This window comes from Vanellus vanellus (genome assembly GCF_965231255.1).
Source record: "Vanellus vanellus genome assembly, chromosome: 3".
Taxonomy (NCBI): Eukaryota; Metazoa; Chordata; class Aves; order Charadriiformes; family Charadriidae; genus Vanellus; species Vanellus vanellus.
In genome coordinates this window covers 19,880,243-19,899,996 of record NC_138907.1, presented here as the reverse complement: position 1 = coordinate 19,899,996, position 19,754 = coordinate 19,880,243, and the positions used below count along the sequence as shown (strand labels likewise).

At 45.2% G+C, this 19,754-nt stretch overlaps 1 protein-coding gene across 1 annotated transcript in view; it reads left to right on the top strand.

Moving 5' to 3' along the window:
- Positions 1 to 3,091: 3,091 nt before the first annotated feature.
- CAPN13 (calpain 13) overlaps positions 3,092 to 19,754 on the top strand; it is a gene marked incomplete at both ends in the record, with an annotated part of 51,572 nt that continues 34,909 nt past the window's right edge. Inside the window, 2 exons of the mRNA XM_082481345.1 lie at positions 3,092 to 3,175; positions 10,071 to 10,319. Of these exons, the coding sequence (XP_082337471.1) occupies positions 3,092 to 3,175; positions 10,071 to 10,319 (333 nt within the window). The remainder of the gene's footprint in view (positions 3,176 to 10,070; positions 10,320 to 19,754) is intronic.

Genomic DNA, 19,754 nt, shown 5'->3' with positions numbered 1-19,754 from the left:
GGTAAAGCAAAACAGCAGTGCTATGACCAGATGAAAGGGTATCCATGTCACTTGCAAGGATAATGTCATGACAGGTCTGTTTAAAAAACACTTTGATGTTACCGATGATGATGGGATGGGCCCATTCTTATGGAGAGTTTCAGTGCTAGCTGCTGTGGGGCCGAACTGGGCTTTCAGTTTTGTAGAGGTCCGGTACATTCAAAGTGCTTTCGTATTCTGTTCCTCATTCAAATGAAGAACAAAGTCTGAAATTTCCTGGGAAACCACGTTCTGAAAAATGGTGTCAGACCGCATCTAGTGAGCTATTGCAATAACACTTGGACTCTTTTTTACATTGCAATGTCAAACCTCTTGGATAATACAGAGAGGGTCCTGAACTGATGGGTTTTTCATAAGCAAAAAATGAGACTATTCCAAAATCAAAATGGAACCTAGTGGCATTATTGAAATGTATTGTATCTTTCTCATGGTGAAAATTCATTGCTAGTGGCTTTCATGTTTGACAGATTGGCATTTTTCTGAAGGAAAAATATTCCGCTGGGAAATTCTAGTGCTAATATGGGTATTGGCAGCAGGCTGCCTGGTTTTTTATTCTTTTTATTTTTATTCTTGAAGAATTCCCACGGTATTCTGAAGTTGGTGGATATTTCTTCTGAAAATAGGGCTCCGGAGAGATACATTTTTCACACCAAATCCCCCCTTCCTCAAGTGGCAGTAGGATCTAGCTGCGCGGATTCATTATGTACTGTTAAGCAGCTGCCACATTTCACTCCAGCAGCAGTTGTACTTCATTTACAAGCAAAATGATTCATATGTGGATATGGCAAAGTGCTGCAGCTCGTGGTGAATTTGTGCTGAGGGGCAGCTCATGGCTGAGGACTGGGTGAAAGCAGATGTTGAAGCAGGACTTTGCTATTTGCCTGCTTGTTTATACAGTCATAAAAGTTTCTGCTTCAGAAGGGCAGGTCCTGCCAGAAAGATGAGTGCATAAACACGGAGCAAAGCATAATATTATTCATAGCCTCCCTCCATCTTGTCTAAGAGAAGCAAATAAATGGTAACACTTGACCTATATACAAAATTATGAACGAGGAAATGAAATGGATTGATAGCGTTCTTCCATTAGTCCCATAATGCAAAAGCAGTGGGACACCTAATCACTGCAGCAACTGTGAAGGTGATGGAAGGAAGATTCCTCCTTTATGCAAAACATAGTGTTCACCACCCTGGAAAAATTCCCAGCTTTTTTCTTTTATTTACTGTAGCGTAAATTAGGAGTATTTCTGCTAAAAAGAGTGTGATATTCACAGGGGTAAAAGCAGTGGAAGTAAGAAATGAAGACATATGTCTGAAATGTTGCAAAAGATAGCTGTCTTAATACTTTGGCACATAAGCTCTGTGGGTGGAATGAGGAGATTTGCCTTTCTTAATGCCAAAGCTTCCACCAGTAGTTGGGCAAAAGTTAGGCTGTTCTCTTCCCCGCTCCCCATCTTGCCCAGAAGATGATACAAACTCGCTGCTTCAGAGAGGCTGCTGGCTATGCAGAGCAGCAGTCTGACCTCAGGAAAGCTGGGAAAAGGAGGGGGGGGGAGGGGGAGATAAATATATTTAGTTTAAAATCTCTTTAAAAGAAGCCCCAGTTTGGGGCTTTTTTTTTTTTTTTTTTTATACGTGTGTGTGTATCTTTATTCCAGGGCAGAGAGGAATAGAGCTTCGTTAAATCCCAAAATACATGAAACTGTGGTGCCAGCTGAGACCCTGCAAGTCATGCTAACTTCATAGAAAGCACGGGTTCAACAGCACTTCTTGGTGTTTGCCCTTTGGTGCCTGTGCCTACTGGACCAGAGGGAGGAACGCACTGCAGCAGTTGGTCCTAAGCGTAGGGACCCTCCTTTACTTGTGCTTTTAACAGTCCTGAGGTGGTAGCTGACCACGCAGCAGCAGTTTTTGTTATAAGTTGATCTCACAAAATTGATGTGAGACAGAGTCAATTAAAATTTGAAGTACTTATTAGCAAGCGGCAGCAAGCAAAACAGCGCTGGGCGGCCCAGGAGTCTCACTCCACCGACGGCGCGAGCCCAATGCAGCGGCCTTCTCAAATATATATAGTACTTAATTACATAATCATAAGATTTTCCAATACGCTTATACATATGCATAGCTTGTCCCCACTTTGTATTAAAATTAGCTTTAAGAAGTCATTTTCATAAACTTCTCCCAACTGCGCTTGCGCAATGCCTCCTGGTGGTGGTCGCTGAGGGTCGTGAGGATGAAGGCTGCTGATTCCTCTTCATCACCGCAAGTAACTTTTTGTCCCTGCGCAGACTCAGTTCTTCTTTGGTCATTGTCCAGACCGCAGGGTTGGTTTTAGCCGCTTTTCAAGGCCTTCTCTTATTCGTTATCAGGAGCTGTCCTCGGCAATGTCTTAAGACTTCTTGCTTCGTCTGTTTTTTTTATCAGGTCTGTCTTTTAGGTTATGAATTACTACTAGTCAATTAGTACAATGAGTTATTGTCTCTACTATATATTTTTGACTCAGTCCCCCCTTCTTCAAGTCCTCTTCACAATTTATCATACTTTGCTTACATAACCTGACTTTGCATCTTAGCCCTGTTTGCACAATCATGCATATACAATCATGCACATACACAGCAAGATGTTGGCTATCTTGCTACATCTTGTTAAGTTACCTTCTTGTGGAACAATGTGAGTTTTTTAGGTTTGGTGAACAAACAATACTGAGCTTATCAGAGTTTTGAGTTTCCAGTGATCCCTCAGCAGCTTTTGCTCATGAGTGGATTAAGCTGCACAGCCACCCTGAGGTGGATTAATGTCCCTGCTCTGCAAAAGCAAACTTCGAGTCAGGGCAATGTTGCATCTGCCACAACCTCACAGGGTGCCGTTAGCAGAAAATACCCCTGCTCTTCCAATGCACAGCCCTGGGCTTTTCACTCAAATGCCTCTTTTTTTTTTTTTTTTTATTTTCTTGCAGGATTCTACAACCACCTAGGAGAGCAAATACTCGACAGGCTCATTACTGTGCGTAAATCCCTCAGCCTTCTGGGTTTCCTTCTTTGGAGCCACTGTGAAAATGGACACATCAATACAGCCTTCTGCAGGAAAGCTGACAATCTCTAAATGGTGTCATGCTGCAATAACTGAAATCTCCTGCCAGGTTGGTGATGGTGCTTTCTAATCAACTTTGCAATGAATATTTCTTAAATCATGTTAATCCACCATTTAAGCAGAGATATCAGTTCCAGACAATGAATCACCGTACCTGGAGGGGAATATACCTGCCGTTTCCCCAGAGAGGAGGCGATTAACAGCACACGTGCTGTCAGATGAGCTAGCAGCGCCAGCATTTATCACCCTAGAGCTCCTTTCCTGCAATGAAGGAAATCTTTGCTCCCTGCTTCTGGTGCAATCAGCTTTTATTTATGTAGCGGTTGTGAAAAACGGCTCTTAAAGGAAAACTGCACCTGCTTTGCTCTCTGGGGCAGGTTTTGCTCTAATTTACAGGGATGCATTTCCTATTAGAGTCTGCTAAACATTGAGTTCTCATGCAGAAATGAGATCCCTAAAATGTGAGTAGGCAGCGTGCGGTGCACAGCTTTTAAAGATCCAGTTCTGGAGACCCACAGAACTAAACTAAACACCGATGAAGAAGCTGAAATGTCTTTTTCATGGGCGCTTTTTATGTTCTCATCTCCCCAAGCTCGTAGGGAACAGCTGCTATGGGAACTGCTAATATCCCACCTCAAAGAGACTACAGTCCAAGCTGAAAGTCTTGTGCTGAAGACATTTGTGAGCCCAGGTGATTCGGTTACTTTGGGTAAGGAAAGAACTGCGCATTGGTAAGTTTTTCTGTTAAGCCCCAAGCTAAACTTTATGAACATTCACTGCAGAGTAACTTTTCTCTTAATGAAGCTCTGGTAGCTTGAAAAAGAGAGGGTGATTTCTTGGGATAAGTACCTAACCTGCTGTGTACATGCAACCATAACCCGAGCTGGTTTTCCATTTGCTAGCTCGGGCATTGGCAGCAGTGGCGCCTTAGCATAGTCCTTAAAGTGCACTCACCATGCGGGTCTTCAGGTGACCTTTGCAACCACTGTGGATTTCTTGTGCTGCCACTGCTGTGTCACACTTGTATGTGGCCCAGCCAGCCTGAAGAATTTTTTTCCATCCAACCATGTGTAATTTCCCTTGCTGCTTCTTGTGCCTATTGTCTCTGCCCATCCGCTGCGCACCTTCAAAAAGAATTTGGCTCCACCTTTTCTGTACCTGCCCTCTAGTTAGTGGGAGACTGCAATTAGCTCTCTTTAGGTTTCTGCAATTAGGCTCTCAGCCTCTTCTTTCACGCATGTACTCCAGCCCCCTGACCATCCTGATGGGTTTCTGCTAGACTTGCTGCACTTTCAGTGTTCGTCTCACACCGGACAGCTCGAAAATGGACATAGTATTGCAGATACGGTCTCAAAAGCACCGTGCAAAGCGAAAGGATCCCCTGCCTTAACCCATGCTGCAGCTCATACAGCCCAGAATGCTGTTGGTTTGCTTTATTGCAAGGGTGTTTGCTCTTGTTCAGCTTGCTGTCCACCAGGACACCAAGGGTCTTTTCTTCAAAAACACATTTAGAGGCTGTAGGAACACATTTAGGATTGCTGCCAGGAAATGTGTCCCTGAGAATGTGCTGCACCCATTCCCTTGGATTTTGGGGCCCTTTAGGCTATCTCAGTTTGGTGTCCCCCAAGTGAAATATCTTCCTCCTTCACATATTTTTGCCAGATACTCTTTAATTCTTTGGCTTTGGTCTTTAGGATTATGGAGGCCAGTCCCCTAGGTCTTCTAAATATGTGGATAACTCTTACTTCCTCAGGCAATCCTGGAGGAAATGAACTACCCAAGTGAGTGAGTTGATGTGAGATCTCAGTGTAAATGTGAACAGGTATTGGTCTAAAAGTATCTGCTGCTTTTACTGGTGCAGAAAGAATGACACACAGCTCTGATAACCTGTCTCGTGATGAGTCCTGCCAGGCTGTGCCTGGATCCAGGATGATTGCTGCGTTTCCTGGTGGTGTGAGGAGGAAAACGGATAATGCGAAAGTGTGGGAGGTGCAAACAAGTCTTGGTTTTTTTTTTTTTTATAAGAGTAACTGCAACTGAAGCCACAGCTGGCCACACAAAACCATCAACCGACACAGGTTAATAGGCAGTTCATTGTGGATGGCTAATTGAAGTGTGTGTGCTTGTCTCTGCGGTATGGTATCTGTATGAAACTACTACGCCTGAGTCAGATTGTTTGCTTTTTGTCTTGAACTTGATTTCAACTTGGTTATGCTAACCTAAGGCGTGGCAAAAGCTGCCCTATAAAGGAGAACGGAGATAGTGCCAGTCTATCTGGCACTCTGTCGGTGTTGGCTGGAGAATTACACCGGAGGCATTGCAGGTAAAACATCACTTTGCTGTTTTACTTAGTACAAGATGAAGCAGGTGAAATGCAAGGAATAGTGCTGGAAAAGCACCGCAGATACATTGAGGGGGGGGAGACAGAGTAAATTAGAGTCCCTGTCCTTAATGTTACCTGGAGGGAAAGAAAAGATGAATTTGCTGTCCTAGAAAGAGCCTCATAGTAAAACAGTAAGTTGTCACAAGTAATTGGATCAAGTGGGAGTGGAGATCCTAAGATGAGGAGGACTCTATAGTTACTGTATGCTGCCATTAAATGAGGTAGAAAAAAAATGTATCTGGAACTGTCGTATGCTATGTATGCAAAATGAGGAGAAAATTGACTTAATAAATAGCCAGAAGGGAGTTCTTCACAGACTGTTTGGAGCAGAAGGTCATGCAAGATGCCACTGGGAAAGTAATCTCCTGGAGGGTTGCCAAAGTGCCTGGCTTTGGTTTTGATTTTTCTGAGGTACTCAAGGCTTTCACACATTGTATGTACAAGGAGCTGTTGCCCATCTGGGGTTTGGGATGCCCAAGTTCAGGTCCCAGCTCTGCCTCCACAATTTTCTGTCACTGTGGGCAAGCTGCTGAAAAGCAGCCCTCTCGTTTGTTTTTTCTCTGGGTGCAAGGAGAGCCAATAAACTCACACATTCCTTCATTATAAGAGAATTCTGGAACTGACTCCCTGAAGTTTTTACAATGCTCCAAATACATGAATGACAGGGTCTTAGAGGGAAAGAGTGCTTGCATTGCTGTAGCATATATTGAATATTATGGCTGAGATGAAATGTACATTGATAGTTTGGAGTGTTTGAGAGGAAACAGGGGAAGAAGGACTGCTGGCATTCTGGCATTTCTGGTATTCTTTGTAGTGTTTGAGAAAATTCAGCTGCTCTTCCTAAAGTACAGAAACCCAGCTGTGCCAACATGTAATGGAAATATTTTGAGAAAATCGATGGAGAGGAGAAGGTGGATAGTTCAGCTGTGAAGTAGACGCGTGTTTCTAATTGCCTATTTCTACTTTTTACTCAGTGAAAAATATCAGAAGCCATTGAAGGAAATTATGTCTGTACTCTGACACAAATCTTTATGCAAAGTGTAATTAGCTGTCAGTAGCATTTGCCACCATTGAGTATCTGATTATAATAGTTGCTTGACATCTTTCGTGAATGAGTGCTGGAGGGAGACAAGACACACCCTTTGCTGTTGGCTTTTAAGATGTTTAATGCAGAATATGGTGCGTGCTTGGGGTTCCCACGTTCGTTTCTCCGGGGGTCACCAAGCTTTTGCTCTGATATCCTCAGAGACTCCCCTTTCCTTCCCATCCCTTCCAGCTGTCACACCTGATCTCTTTTTCTCCTTCTCTCTGTAGCTTTTCCACTGCTCCCCTTCCTTCCCTCACCCTTTGTCATTTGGCCCTCTCTCTAAGACACACAGCAAGAGGGAGGATCTCTCTCTGCTGAGAAGGAAAAGGAACCAAGAAAGAGCAACAGATGCAATGTTGGGTGTGAGTCCTTGCTCCATTTCAGATAAGTAAATGTCTTGGAGGAGATCCCGGGACTAAGTAAATGTATGTTTAACCCCCTCTGAATAATAATGTCCTTAGTTGAGAGTCAGTCTCCTGTTTTTCTCCAGTGTTTCACAACATGTCTGAATCAGCTGTTGTGTTTGAAATCCCTCCCTCTCCCCATGTCACAGGGCAGGGAGCCATCCAAGGGCAACGCCTCTGAGGCCAATTGCGTTATAACTTTCTCCCTTTCTGCCTCGGAGTTCATAAAGGTAAGAAGCGCCCCAACCAGGCAGGCAATATTCTGCTTTAAAAGCTGTTGTCATCTTTGCTGTTGCTGATGCACCCATGAGAGCCAACCTACGGCCAGGGCTCAGGCCGCTGCTCCAAAAGAGGTGGCCAGCAGAGCGGGCTGGTGCGGACAGAACAGGGCTAGCCACGTGCGTGTGACCCCATAGACCGCCTATGCGGAGGCATGGACGGATGTAGAGCTCGTATCTGTGCGTGTGTGCCCCCAGACACAATGCTGATTAAGTTATTCCTGCAAGGGAAAAGTAGTTAAGTGTATTATTTTCTTCAGTCTGGTTGCTAATTTATTCCGGATATGTTAAACAATGTAATTAAACACACACGCATACATGCTAAAAACTCTTGTTCTCTGTCAGAAGAGAGGGAACGTGTGTCAGACCCAGCCTTCAAGCTCTGTTAGTTTTAATTTGAGTTTTGGAATTAGTAATCAGTTTTGCTGGAAGACTGTTGCAAGAAATAGATCTTAGCATGCATGGGGCCTGGGCACAGTTTCAAATGAGTATTTGTTAAGAAGAAGCCATTCCCTTGTCGTGTTATGGTACATTACGTGAGATTTATTTCCATTGTATTAAAAAAATGCAAGCCCAAGGGGAATGTTCTCCCTTCTTGTTGGCTGCGGGTGATTTCTGAATTCCATCTAATTTTTTTGAGGGGCTTTTAATAAAAAAAAGGAGATGCAAAACTCCTTATTTTTCTAGGCTGTTGTTACAATCTCAGGAGGCCGAGTGATGCGAAGCACCAAGAAAGGTGATGACACTAAGTAAAAAGTGTGTACGTGTGGGGGGACTGTATCACACCTTCAGCGTGGCTGGGCTGTGTTTTTCACATGTGTGAACGATTCACGATAAAAACCTGAGGCTTTGCTCTTACTGGAGCCATCTGCTCTCTGTACTGTACCAGGAACATATCACGTCTACCGATAAGTTTGTTTGGTAGGAAAAGAGTGCTTTCATCTACTTAAAAAAAAAAAAAAAAAAGTGATGGCATCCAGTGGCTTGAAACTGAACTAAGTGACTTCAGGCTGGAAATTAACACAACAAAGTTAATTAACTATAGGAGTGTCTTGAACAGAGCACGTGGTGGATTTTTCAGTGCTAATTTATGAGAAGGTACATCTTAAATGGAAGCCAAGAGCTAGGGGCAGGAATCACTGGATCAAGTGCAGCGGCATCTGTCATGCAAGAAGCCAGAGGAGGTGATCACAATGATCCTTCTTGATCTTAAAAGTCTGCTAATGCAGGGCTTCGCCAGGGGCTTCTCTTTTCATAAAGAGAGGGACATAAGGGGAATTATAGCTCAGGACAGTTAAAGTTTTGTTTTTGAGGGCAAGTGTAAATGAAGGGTGAAAGCTGGTGTGGATCTCAAGCTATATTTTGACCCAGCAACATGTAATTTTGCATGACGAACGGTGCTGGAGGAACCAGGAGGCCAGGCAGGCTGAAGAGCCTTCCTGCTACTTTTCTAAACTCTGAACTCCACAACAGAGCTTTTTAGCTGAAGGAAGATCCCCAGGAGATGATGCATATGTGCGCGTCTCTCTGTACACCTACGTGGCTCTGGGGAGTGCACCTGAAAGCCCCTATTTAGACAGAACAAAGTGCTCTTTTAAAGGTCTGATGCCACTGTCTGTCCAAACATGCAAGTTTTCTGCCTTCCCATGCCCTTCTCCTACTTGTGTCCCAAAAGTCATTTTACTCCACAGTCCAGCATCTCCACAGATGATACACTGCCTCCCTTTGGAACAAAAGTAGATCTTTGATGGCAAGAGTCCTGCTGTGCTCTTTGATGACTGTAAAGGGGACAGAGTCAACAACAGGAGATTTTTATATCTCCTGCATCCTTCCCTAGCTGTGCCAGCAGATGTATTAGCAGGTCTGTCCATTCTGGAGTTTCACTCTGTGTGTCAAACGGTCACTTGTCCTAAGTGAATTGCCCCTTTCCTTTAGACACGTTAACAAAGAGGGGCTCAAACATGCTCCAGACTGGAATAGCTACAGATGCCACGCAATGACTGCCCAGTTTAAATAGGAATCTACAATTCAGATCTGTTTGAACACTGGCCTTCAAATGAACTACTGAGTCCAAACCCCCAGATTTTGGAGCACGCTCATGTGAGCAAGTACTGCAGGTGCGATCCAGGTCTGGATGTTGCAGCTTGGTCCCATCACTGTAGCTGCAGGGAGTCTACTCTATGCACTGTAGCCTTAGGGAGTCTAGTGGGGCATCTGTGTAAGCTGGTAGGAAGCCACCCCCTAATCTGTCTGGGGTCTTTGGAGCAGATCCCAAGGAAAGGCAAGTCTCTGCTGTCTTTAGGTCTCACAGGGAGTGACTGTCAAGCGCTCGCTTGTGGAAATGAAATAAATAACTCAAAAGATGCCCTGGGCACAGGTGTGATTCATGACCAGAAGGGTACCTCTGAGCAGCTTCCCTGCACACACCACCTCCCTCCTCCCCCGTGTCTGCAGCTCCTGCTCCATCCCCTATGCCCGCTTATGTTGCAGATGTACCTCTATGCTAACACAGTGGCTCACTAACAGCTTTGCTCTCTGTCCTCAGGGAAGACTCAAAATTGAATTTGTAGCAGTGACAGCACTGGTTTAAGATAAACCAGTTGGGATTTGGCGACTGCTCTTTCCCCAGGCATTTCCAGCTAATAAGGATTTTGTCACTGTGACTGCCCTCAGCTTTGCAAGCTGCTGCTCCATAATCCTCTGGGTGGGGGGAGGTGTTCGCTTTCCCACACACTCCTAAGGCGCCACTTTGGATCAGGGAACTAACGCCAGTCCATGTCTCTCCTTCACAGAAAAGGGGCACAATGCTCGACCCTGGCTCCGCTCTGATGCGGGAGCAGGGCTGGCAAACCACAGGGGCAACGGGAAGCCTCCAGAACCTGAAGAAATTTAATAACCAGGACTTCAACCGCCTGCGAGCTTTGTGTCTGAGCCAAGGACTGCTTTTTGAGGACTCCACCTTCCCTGCTCACATCAGCTCCGTCGGTCCCAACCTGCTCCCGGAGGATAAGCTGCGGCGAATACAATGGAAGAGGCCAACTGTGAGTTATGCCAGATGTGGTGTTTCGTAGCCCTGCTGCTGAATGGGAGCGCTGATGGCCAGGGGCTAAAGGCATTCACCTTGGGCAAGGAGATCTGTGCTAAGCAGGGAAGTAGACCCCAAGGGGAACACTGGGAGTGCAACACTGCAAAGAGGGATTCTTGCTGTGGGATGCGCGGAAGGAAGGTAACCTCTAATATCAATGATTTCATTGGGTACGTTTTTGTAGGAAGTTTGTTTCCACCTGTGAACCTGACTAGAACTAGTGTTCCCACTTTGATCTGCTTCTAGAGGACTTCATGCAAACCTCAAAAGCTGTCAAATTCTATTAAAGATCTCTGATTTCTGTAATCCAAGCCACTGACTCAGCAATACCTATTTTAAAGTAACTGGGACAAAGCATGAGATGAAGTATGTCTGTCTGCTGATTCCCCGTTGCAGTTTAATAGGCAGTTGACATCGTTTGGCATATGGATGTTTAAATTGGGAGGTGGAATCACATACTCAGCTCTTTTATCCTAGGACCTACTTCAAGGAATCTTTCCATGATCAGACTGCGCTGTATAGCACGGCTGTATACCATTGGCTGCTGGTGCAGCTACTGGACTGGCCATGAGCTGCCCTTTTTGCCCTTTTTACTGAGTGCACCACTAGTGCCTGGGGCCTTTGGCTTCCCTGGGCTGGAGGAAACCAGTTCATCTCCCTGCAGGCAGCCCCCCGGGGTGTAGAGACAGTAACTGTGAGAGTGTAGAGACAGGACAAGAAAACTAGAAAAGATGTAGTTGCACAGCGAGTGCAAGTAGGACAATACGGGTATGCTGGAGCTTGGCGGTGCAGTGGCCTTGGCATAGCAACAGCAGCGACTGCTGCTAGCATGGATGTTGAAAGCCATGGCTCACAGAAGGGAAGCAGGCTAGTCCAGGGAGCCTGAATAGCTGCTAAATGTGGACACCTGAATGGAAAGGCAGGAAGCACCAGCCCTGTTGTAAAAGGAATGTGTTGTGGTGCAGTACCAGATGGAACAGAAGCTGCATCCTGGACACCAACAAGGCTATGGCTGCAGTGTTGTGGTGATAGGGATCGTGCCTGAGGCTTGAACTTCTCGCTTCCCACAGCTACAGCAGGGGCTGAAAGTGTCAGAGAAATTGCATGTGCAGAGGTACAGGGAATTCCAGTCTGGGTTGGCGCTTTATCACATGGCTTGGTAGGCGTGGAGATGCTGGGTGCAGATGTCTGAGTGTCCTCTGTGGAGCTGCTGTGAAGGGATCATTCTCCTCTGCAGAAGTAGCTCCTGCTGCTGGCTGAATGTCTGGGCTTCTCCTCAGGCAGCTTTTCTTCAAATCTGGGTCCAATGAGAATGCAGCTGGTGCTGTGGTTTTACACCAGCACTCAGCTTATGGGTTTGTAGCAGGTGGGGATAATCTATCTTGAAATAAGGGTTAGAGTAAAAAAGTAACTAAAAAAATGCAAAGGAGAGGAGTTAGTTGCTGCCATTTCCAGATTGAGAAAGACACAGCTATGATAACTAAGCACTAGAGTCACAAAAGACAAACATGGATATTAGAAATGACTCAGGGGCATTTTAAAGATGAATAAACTGGAATAAAATGTTATGATGCAGTTCTGTTAAGTACTAACCACCCTGGTGTTTTTCCTGTTTAGGAGTGTCAGAAAAGCATAGGATTTTCAAAAGAATACAAACTGACTTAGAAACCCAAATGTGACTAATTTTGAGGTACTGCAGTGTGGGATGAATATCTCTCAGGATATTCGAGTAGTATAGTTATTTCATGTGCAAAGGGACTGATGTTACCTTGTCAAAAGCAGAACATGTTGCTGCTAGTTCTCAAAGTTTGTCAGCTGAGGCAGGTGTTGGAGAATTCTCTTCCATTTTGCTGAATCCGTGAAGATTAAGCTGATGAATAAAAGTTTTCATGGAATTGGTTTCAAAACTTTGTGGAGATCCTCCCCTTCCCAGCACTTCCCTTTTTAAGATTTTTTTTTTTTTTCAGCAATCACTACATAGTTTCCATCATTACCCCACTAAATTGATTGAAACCCATCACTTCCAACAATTTTCCAGAGTTTTTTCAGAAAGAAGCAGGATGAAAAGTCATTGCATTTGCCAGAGCTCTCCTCTGAAAACTTAAACCATACCATCATGGCCCAGGGTTCATGACATGAATCTTGAAAAGCCTTTTCTTCTATTACAGAGGTTAAGATAGCATCACCACCTGCTCTTCTACAATGTACTCAAATGACAGAAGCTGAGACTGCCAACTCAACTGACTTGTCCAGAACAGAAATCCAGGATGTCAGTGCTGAAGAATTTTAGTTTCTTTATATTCTCAGTTTGACCAAAATTTCAATCTGTAGCTGTTTCCTGACCAGCCAGGCTTCATCCTGCTAAATGAGATGAAGGATGAAGGACAGTGGTGCCAACTGCCTGGGGACCCCAACCAGGATTTCTCAAATGTCACCATAACACCCGTGCTATGTCACGGTGACACCAAAGCACAGCTTCCATATCCTGGCAGAATGAAGCAAGGGCAGATGATGTTGCTAAATGGCAGTAGTTGCTTTTGATTTACAGAGCTGCAGATGTTTTGAGCCAAGGGTCAGGAAGTAAATAAAACTGTATTTGCATTTCAGATGTCCTGAAAGGCAAGTGCTGCCAACAGTTGCCTCTGGGAGTTAGTTCCCAGGGAAGAAGAGGGAAGGCTGCAGTATTAGGAGTCAGTGTCCCAAACCTGAAGTTTTTTAATTGGGCACTTCTCAACCATGAAGAAATGTTCATAAACTCTTTTTCATTGCAATGCTGACTGTAAGGATACATGATCCCAAGTGTTTAAGCTACCTAAACTACTTGGCAAAAAGGATACCTGTAATTTCCCAAAGGGAGATTGTTTCCTACCTGCATACATCTCCCAGAGAGTGAGTATAGCTGCATCCTGCTGACAGTGTGGCCAATTTAACCTATGTATGTATTTTTCTCAGCCTCCAACATTAGCTCCCTCTGACGTTAAAAAAATTGGCTGGAAATGTACTTGTGACAAAAATGGCATCTTGGTCCTGTTAATCTCTTAGCCTCCATCTTCTGAGTCATATAGTATCTGGTTATTTAAGCAGTAGATAGCAATTATAACTGCTGTCATTGTTCGAGATCCAATTGAGCAGTTGAGCAACATGCTGCTTCTATTTTACCTTGTACATTGTCAAGAGAATTGCCAATTACGTTCACAGTTTGGAGTCTTCATATCTGGGGGTAATGTATAAAGTAGAGAGAAAACAGCTTGATTTTCAGACAGCAATAGTCCGTGGTGACAGTCAGAAACAACTTACTTCGACTTGTAAAGTGAGCTGATTTGATATGGGAGTCCCTGAAGGGGGAGGTGGATCAGGAGCACCAAGGCATTGTTTGAAATGTCACTTCTCCTAACTGCGGTAGTTGCAATTGCCCATCAGATGAGGACTACTCCAGGCTATGTTTTCATCCCCAGGCCCTCGATCTGTGCCCATTGAAATGGGTGCAATTTGTAACAGAGATTTTGCATGTGGAACTTCGAGCATTACTGGAGGTGGAGCGGGAGGTACCAGATACAGCAGGAGCTCTGCAATTAACTGGTCTTTTGGTTCACCAACAGTTTGGAGAAATTGAAGAGAAGTTCTATTTTAGACTGAACAAAATATTTTCTATAGCTGAGTTTTTCTAAAAATTGTTCTAAGAGAAATTCTCCTCGAAGCGTTATCACAGATTTTTACAACTGAGATGCTCCTTTAAAAAATGTTCAGAAGAAATTCTTCCATTGTTTGGTGCTTTTCCTTCACAAAAGCAATTGAGTGGAACAGAGGAGGTCACAAAATGATTTGCTGTTGTTGAATACATGTTTTTAATCAATTAATGTTTTGGTTTTAATCAATTAATGTTTAGGCTAAAGATTTCACTCAGTTCAGATCATAATGTATAAAACTTTACAGATGCAAAAAGAAACTCTACTTTTAATAACATTGGTTATTTTTAATCACGGTACGTGGGAGGGGAGAAAGATTACCACACATGCAGCAGAGCTTTGGCCCTGCACCAGGGATAGCCCACCATTGTGCTTGATATTGAGCGCATTATAAACATTAAGGATCTTCGACGCTTATGCTTTAAAAGGCTAAAACGGGCAGAGGGTGAAGTTGCTGAAGATTTTTATGAATGTCTTCAAGGTCACTGGCTACTGCTCCTGAGGCTGCTCACCCTTCGTCTCTTGGGGACCCTGGTGCTACTTTATGGAGCGAGGGGCTGCTGAGCCAGAGCTGTCGAAAGAGGGTTCATCCCCTGTTTAACATAGGCATGTAAAGCAACCAGAGGAGAGGGAAAAGCTGCAAGGTGGCCAATACAGGTTTGAAGGTCAGCAAGAGAGAAATCCCTGAGTGCCTCTGGTGTGACTTGTAGGAGAGCGCATGGTGAAAGGACTGTCTGAAATAGCCAACATGAGTTTCCTCTGCAGCATGGCAGTCTGTTTGTAGCATCAGGACATGGACTCCTGGGTAGGTGCCTCGTGTGTCTGGTGTCAGGGGAAGGGAAGAGGAGGGTCTAAAGGTCCTTGAATAGAAGCCACAGAAAGAGGTTGCTTTAATGTAAACTTGAGCAAGGGAAATGCCTTGTTCCCCTGGAGGAGACTCAGGGAATCGTGCTACTGCCCTTAACATCTGAAAAGCATTGGTGAAAATGATACAGTTTGAGTCAATGCTTGTTTGCTGGGAAAAGTGATTCATCATTTGATTAGGTAATTTTGCAAAAGGGCTCGCTCACATTTTTCCTCTGTTCTTTCTTTCAGTGACAGAGTGCCTATTGTGATTCTGCACTGCTTTTGGTGATTATTTGTTTATTGGCATTTTATTTGATTCCCAGAAATTTCCAGGAATTCACATCAACGTTAAGGAATTTTGAACCCAGGAACTGACTAAACCAAAATGGACCCTTAAAAAATATAATTTTGAAGTTAGGATCTTTCCAGACAGATAAGCTGACCTGGAGTTGCTACTGCGTCAGCCTTGGCCTGTCTTTAGCTGAAGGGGAGAAAAGAACAGATTTTATTCAGGCAAGAAACCAGACAACAGCTTGAAGTTAACCTAAAAACTTAGCTCTAATAGCACGGGGGGGGGAGGGGGGAATGAAGAAAAAACTACCAAATAAAAAGAAAAAGAAATGTGGCTTGTCACACGAGCCGCTTTAATAAAGCAAGTTACAGGAAACGTGTGGCAGTGAGGGATAGTGCTGTCCTGTGCTACCTGCGGGTCTGTCACCGTGGGGCTGTTCTCTGGCATGAGTCAAAGCCACTTGCCAGCTGTTCGTGGTGGAGTTCACAGCTTCAGTATTTCCCAGGGGCCACAAGGACTTTGGATCCTGTTCAGTATTTCTCGTTGATGAAAATCAAAATCAATTCACCTGATTTTCGAGCGTGCGTGTGCAATCAGTGTAATTGAACGGGAGCAGCATTTCCAGGCTGCCATTGTCTCAGCCCTTGCCTACTCAGCTGATTGCATCTGACCTCGACTCCAGAGTTCGCATCTCTGGGCCGAGGAAGCTGCAGTGCGTCACCATTTATTACGTCTGTCTTTCTGCACAGGCTTTAGATGAGGAGGGTTTATTTGCATAGTATCTCTGGGCTCTGTTGCTTTTGGAAAGGGCTGGTGGTTGGGGGGGAATGCATGCATCCCAGGTTGAGGGGAAAGCAGCACTCCTATGATGGTCTTCTGACTCACCTGCTTCCCTGTTTTTCAGGCTCCGGAGTCAGCTAGCAGGATTATATGGCTGTGGTGGCCACGGGGGAATAGTTGGTAACACTGTGCCACTTTAAAAACTTCAGCTTGTACTGTCTAGTCCAAATGGGAGGTTTCAAGAACTCCAAGGAAACTGCCTCTCAAAGGCTAGGGGTAGACAGGGCTTATCTTCCTTGTTTACCTCCTTTGTATTTAAATCCTTTATTTGCAACTGTCATTGTTTTTTAGCACTGAGCCACACAAAGCAAACGAATTGCAGGTAAAATCTGAGCTGGTTTCGGTTTCTGCTGCTTGTTGGATACAAGTCTGTTCTCCAACAGGACTTTACGCTCACATTTGTGGGCTCCCCATCTGTGCAGATTCTGAGGACCTCATTCCTCCATTATGAGAGAGAGCTGGAGCAGAGCAGGGTTTTTTAAGCAACTGAGGCATTTGTATGGAAAACAGGCAATGACGAATTGAGCTATTCTGCTGTAAAGCAGGGAATTGAGTTCTGGTGATGCAAAAAAACCCCTTGAGGTTAGCCTGGTTTTTCCTGTCAAAGAAAAGCAGAATATGAGGTTTAAAAAAAAAATAAATTAGGCAGATTCAAGGAAACAGATTCTGGATTCCCTCGAGGTCTAATAAACGCAAAACTGTGGATAAAGCCTCCACCCTGGGAAGTCCTTTAGCCCCAAGTGATGGAGAGTGGAAGGATGTATGCACGAGGAGCATTAGTTTTGGCTTGCTCAATTATCCTCTTCCTCTCCAAGCTGTCCGAGACGAGTCATTGCAAGAGGCAGACCTTCAGTGTGACCCAGCACAGCTTATCCTCAGTTCTGCTCTCCCTTGTTATTCCAGTTGTGTTACTTCTGTGTTAACTATTCTGTGGAAGTTTCCTGTGGTTATGGGACATGTGATGGTGGTGTGCCTGATCCCTCCTCAGCGCACTGCCTGGCAGTGGCCTCAGCCCAGGCAACTGCAATATTGTGTTTGCTTCTTAATCCAGAGCAACACTATTACAGGCACAGCAGTGATGCTGAATTAAGATTTGTCCAGCTGAGAACAGAGTCTGGCTTTCAATCAATGGCAGCCTTTTTATTATTCTTAATTGGTGTGTGTTGAACAGGGAACACTGTGGCTCATGGTGGCAGGACATGTCAGGAAGGTGGAGCTGGAGCAGGGGGGAGCAACACAAGCGCAGCCAAAGAGAAAGATGTGGTGCTGTGGCAGGAACAAAAGTAGGGCTGGGATTTTACTGTAGGGTTAAGGTGAAGTGACCAGGAGGTGGCTTTGCAAAGAGTCATCTCCTGTATCTAGCCCTCAGTGGCCTTGTGCCTGCCTGCAGGATCATAGTGGGACAGAGGGGAAATCTGTGGGAAAGTGGCCATGGCCAGCCCACCATACTGAGCAGCAGCCTGCAGTCAGACTGGCTTACGCGGCCTTTGAAATCCCACCTCAGGTTTCCAATTTTCCACAAAAATGCCTGCCTGTTTCCTTTGCATGTCTGCATGTGGCCTACAACTACACTAGTCACCTCCAGCTTCTTCTGGGGACTTATTCTTCCTTAAAAATGTCGAGCAATTATAAAAAGAAATGTAGAGACAAATGCACGTACAGGGCACTGTCCTTCTACCTCTCAAATTAATTCTCAACCTTGCCCTTTAGTTAAACAGTACTTCTGTAGTAAGACCATTTTTCTAGAGGATGAACTGCTTTGAACTTGAACTTCAGTCCTGGAGCAGTCCTGGGTAACTGGGGAGGTCCCAGCTGACTGGAGGTTGGCAAATGTGACACCCATCCACAATAAGGGCCAGAAGGAGGATCCAGGGAACTACAGGCCAGTCAGTCTGACCTCGGTGCCTGGGAAGGTCATGGAACAGATCATCCTCAGTGCCATTACACGGCACATGCAGGAGAATAGGGTGATCAGGCCCAGTCAGCATGGGTTTGTGAAAGGCAGGTCATGCCTGACAAACCTGATCTCCTTCTATGATAAGGTGACCCGCTTAGTGGATGAGGGAAAAGCTGTGGATGTTATCTACCTGGATTTTTGCAAAGCTTTTGACACCATTTCCCACAGCATTGTCCTGGAGAAACTGGCTGCTCATGGCCTGGACAGGTGTACTCTTCGCTGGGTAAAAAACTGGCTGGATGGCCATGCTCAGAGAGTGGTGGTGAATGGAGTTAAATCCAGTTGGTGTCCAGTCACAAGTGGTGCCCCCCAGGGCTCAGTGCTGGGGCCGGTTCTCTTTAATATCTTTATCAATGACCTGGATGAGGGCTTCGAATGCACCCTCAGTAAGTTCACAGGTGACACTAAACTAGGAGGGCGTGTTGATCTGCTTGAGGGTAGGTTGGCTCTACAGAGGGATCTGGACAGACTGGACTGATGGGATGAGGCCAATGGTATGAGGTTCAACAAGGCCAAGTGCCAGGTCCTGCGCTTGGGTCACCACAACCCCATGCAGCACTACAGGCTTGGGGCAGAATGGCTTGAAAGCTGCCCGGCAGAAAAGGACCTGGGGGTGTTGGTGGACAGCCGGCTGAATATGAGCCAGCAGTGTGCCCAGGTGGCCAAGAAAGCCAACAGCATCCTGGCCTGTATCAGGAATAGTGTGGTGAGCAGGACTAGGGAAGTGATAGTCCTGTACTCAGCACTGGTGAGGCCCCACCTCGAGTACTGTGTTCAGTTTTGGGCCCCTCACTGCAAGAAGGACATTGAGGTGTTAGAGTGTGTCCAGAGAAGGGCTACAAAGCTGGTGAGGGGTCTGGAGAACAAATCTTATGAGGAATGACTGAGGGAACTGGGGTTGTTTAGCCTGGAGAAGAGGATGCTGAGGGGAGACCTTATCACCCTCTACAACTACCTGAAAGGAGGCTGTAGAGAGGGGGGGGCTGACCTCTTCTCCCTGGTGACAAGTGATAGGATGAGAGGAAATGAGTTTAAGTTATGTCAGGGGAGGTTTAGATTGAATATGAGGAAACACTTTTTCACTGAAAGGGTTATTAAACATTGGAATAGGCTGCCCAGGGAGGTGGTGGATTCACCATCTCTGGAGGTGTTTAAAAAAAAGGGTAGATGTGGTACTTAGGGACATGGTTTAGAAGTGGTTTTTGTCAGAGTATGTTAATGGTTGGATTGATGATCTTAAAGGTCCCTTCCAACCTCAGCAATTCTATGGTTCTATGATTCTTTTATTTTGAATACATGCTAAGTCTTCAGTGGGCCAGGGAAAGCAAGTGATGATAGCTTTGTCCTGGGGGGATGAGTTCAGGCAGAGCGCTTGACTTGCAGCCCATATGGTTGCCTTCACTGCTGGACTCATAGATACTCTGAGAAGAGACCACGTGTCACCCTGAGCTCCCTCTTCTTTCTCCCTCCAGCTAAAACTGAAAAGTCTCAGGGAAAATGCCACAAAGCCGCATCACAATTTCTCAGTGAAACAGGACACTACTTCTGGACAGACTTACAGTTAAATCTGTGGATTCTGTATTTGTCATGCAATTTGAGCACTAGTGAATATTGAGGCTTGCACATTTTGTGTAGTGGTAACTATGTGTTTAGATGTGTTTTGCAATAATAGACAATAATTTCTGGTATTTTATGACTGCTGTATTCTTGCCTTTGAAGGAAGAGGAACTAATTGGAGACTTCCTTTTGGCTGAGAAGGCCCAGATTTCC